The sequence below is a fragment of the Branchiostoma floridae genome, chromosome 14 (assembly GCF_000003815.2).
Source record: "Branchiostoma floridae strain S238N-H82 chromosome 14, Bfl_VNyyK, whole genome shotgun sequence".
In the NCBI taxonomy this organism is placed as follows: Eukaryota; Metazoa; Chordata; class Leptocardii; order Amphioxiformes; family Branchiostomatidae; genus Branchiostoma; species Branchiostoma floridae.
This window is the reverse complement of record NC_049992.1, coordinates 9,411,818-9,413,876: the sequence shown is the minus strand read 5'-3', so window position 1 is coordinate 9,413,876 and position 2,059 is coordinate 9,411,818. Positions and strand designations below refer to the sequence as shown.

Genomic DNA, 2,059 nt, shown 5'->3' with positions numbered 1-2,059 from the left:
AAAAGAAATGTCAGAGTGATCCTGTGAAAGGCAGGAGCATAGCCTCCTGGTAATTGAGAGCTCGCAGACTCGTCGTCCGATCGATTTTCGCCTAATGTGAGGGGGGTATTACGACGGATCCCGGGTTGATTTTAACTCAAAATAAGTCTGTTATCGCAGGGTGTCCCACGCGGCCACGTAGGGGTCACGTCCGAAAGTACTAGTAAATAAAAAAACACGGCGGGGCCTCTTTTTCCAATTGAGCCCAAAGCATGAGTGGGGCCCATTACATGTATATAGAGCGCATAGACTCACACTGCCGAAGTAAATGGTACTTACCGCCATGCAGGTGTCCTTGTCTGCGAACATTTGTGCGTTTGTGAACAGATTAAAACTGTGGATGGATACTTCAGAGATTTGGTAGGTGGGTGGTCATGTGATGATTTACAAAACGCGTCCGAAACATTATACCGTCACCGTTTGTTTACCGCAATTAATGCGACATTACCCACAATCCCCTTCATCTCATGATCAAGGACTACATGTGAGAATTCTTATTATAGGGCACACCTTACGGTTACGGGGCATGCGTCAACTGTTTACATGAAAGGTGGTTCGAGGTGTATGTATGTTTGTGTACCTGTTGGTATGAAGACCTCTACAACGGTTGGTCCTTCACTTATAGCGTTCATCTTCTCCACGAACCAAGATGGAGTCTTTCCCTTCTGTGTGATCATGGCATAGGACTCTCGAAACCCTTTCGTGGGATAGCAAAATATCGAAAATGCATTATTACAAATGCATGGCGTAACCTTTCCGTCACGTCATACAAATGCACAGTAGAAACTAATATATAGCTATCAAATGTTTTATTTACCGATGAATGGCGCAAAACATTATTCGGCAAATTTAAATTTCTAAAGTATAATATTTGAGGCCTTATCACCAAAAAGATTGAATTTCGCTGGATACAATTTTCTATATGTTCAACATTTAACAAATTACACAGCACCTAGTCGAGTAGTTGTAGATCCGTAAGGTGCCAGATTGGGTTCGTTGTCCACGTCTGTGTTCCCACTGCCGCAAACAATTATAACTATGATCCTTCCCTGCAGCAAAACGGTAGCAACATGTAAAGATGATGATATTCCCTAGTTTCGTAGGATACTGCATGAGCGTTCGTCGAGGAGAATAAAACACACCGACATTTCGGTACAAACATACGTAGCCTCCGTCGCAGACATCTGGAGCAGCGGCATTTATTTGTTTGGGGAGCACTAAGTTTTGCTCCCTTTCCCAGCATAGAGAACCTTCGCAGAACCTTCGCAAATGTTGAAAATCATCGCCAATCGGCAGAAATAAACGCAGCCTCTCCAAAAGGCTGCGAAGGAGGCTACGGGAGGCTCACTGAAGGGAGTAACTGACATCATGCCACTCTCCCCTCTGTGAAAGACGGCATTGTCTCTGATACATCGAGTTGAAGTTTCCATACAGCTAGCATGTTACAATCGTTACTACACAAACAAACGTTCACCGTATTTTGATAAACCAAGCTGAAGCGCAGAACTTCCTTGTATAAACTGAAGAAAAGAATGCCAGAACGAGAGAGGAATATAGTATAATGTTAGTCTAGCAATAATCACCAATAAGCCACTATCTTCCATGTTTGCAGTGGAATGACAACAATTCGGCTTGTCGTGTAAATAATTTGGAAACTGAGTGCACCGAGCACCTCTGTGTCTTGTATATTCTTTTGTTGATCAATAAAAACAGATGGTGACGATACAAATCACAGAAGTCGTTAGCCGTGTTCATACATTAGTCCTGTTAACATTTACTAAAACACGTTGCCACAAAAAAAATGAAGAATGATCTTATGTTGTGAAGGCTGTGGATTCAGCAGACTTAAGTACCAGCAGGTTTATTGAATCCTTACCTCAGCCACTCCTTGTAGGAAGGTCGTCATGTTTCGTGCGGCCGCCACGCCTCCTCCATTATGATAGGTGTCGAAAGTAGCCTTATGCACCACTGTTCCCGTCCGCTCATCTAAAATGAACGCCTGATGCCCTCGCAGGGGACC

The 2,059-nt window shown here is 43.6% G+C and overlaps 1 protein-coding gene across 1 annotated transcript in view; it reads right to left on the bottom strand.

Moving 5' to 3' along the window:
* Positions 1-1,945, bottom strand: part of LOC118430094 — a 14,872-nt gene extending 12,927 nt beyond the window's left edge. Inside the window, exons 1-3 of the mRNA XM_035840803.1 lie at positions 1,916-1,945; positions 992-1,088; positions 620-736 (exon numbers count right to left, since the gene is read on the bottom strand). Of these exons, the coding sequence (XP_035696696.1) occupies positions 620-736; positions 992-1,088; positions 1,916-1,945 (244 nt within the window). The remainder of the gene's footprint in view (positions 1-619; positions 737-991; positions 1,089-1,915) is intronic.
* Positions 1,946-2,059: the final 114 nt, after the last annotated feature.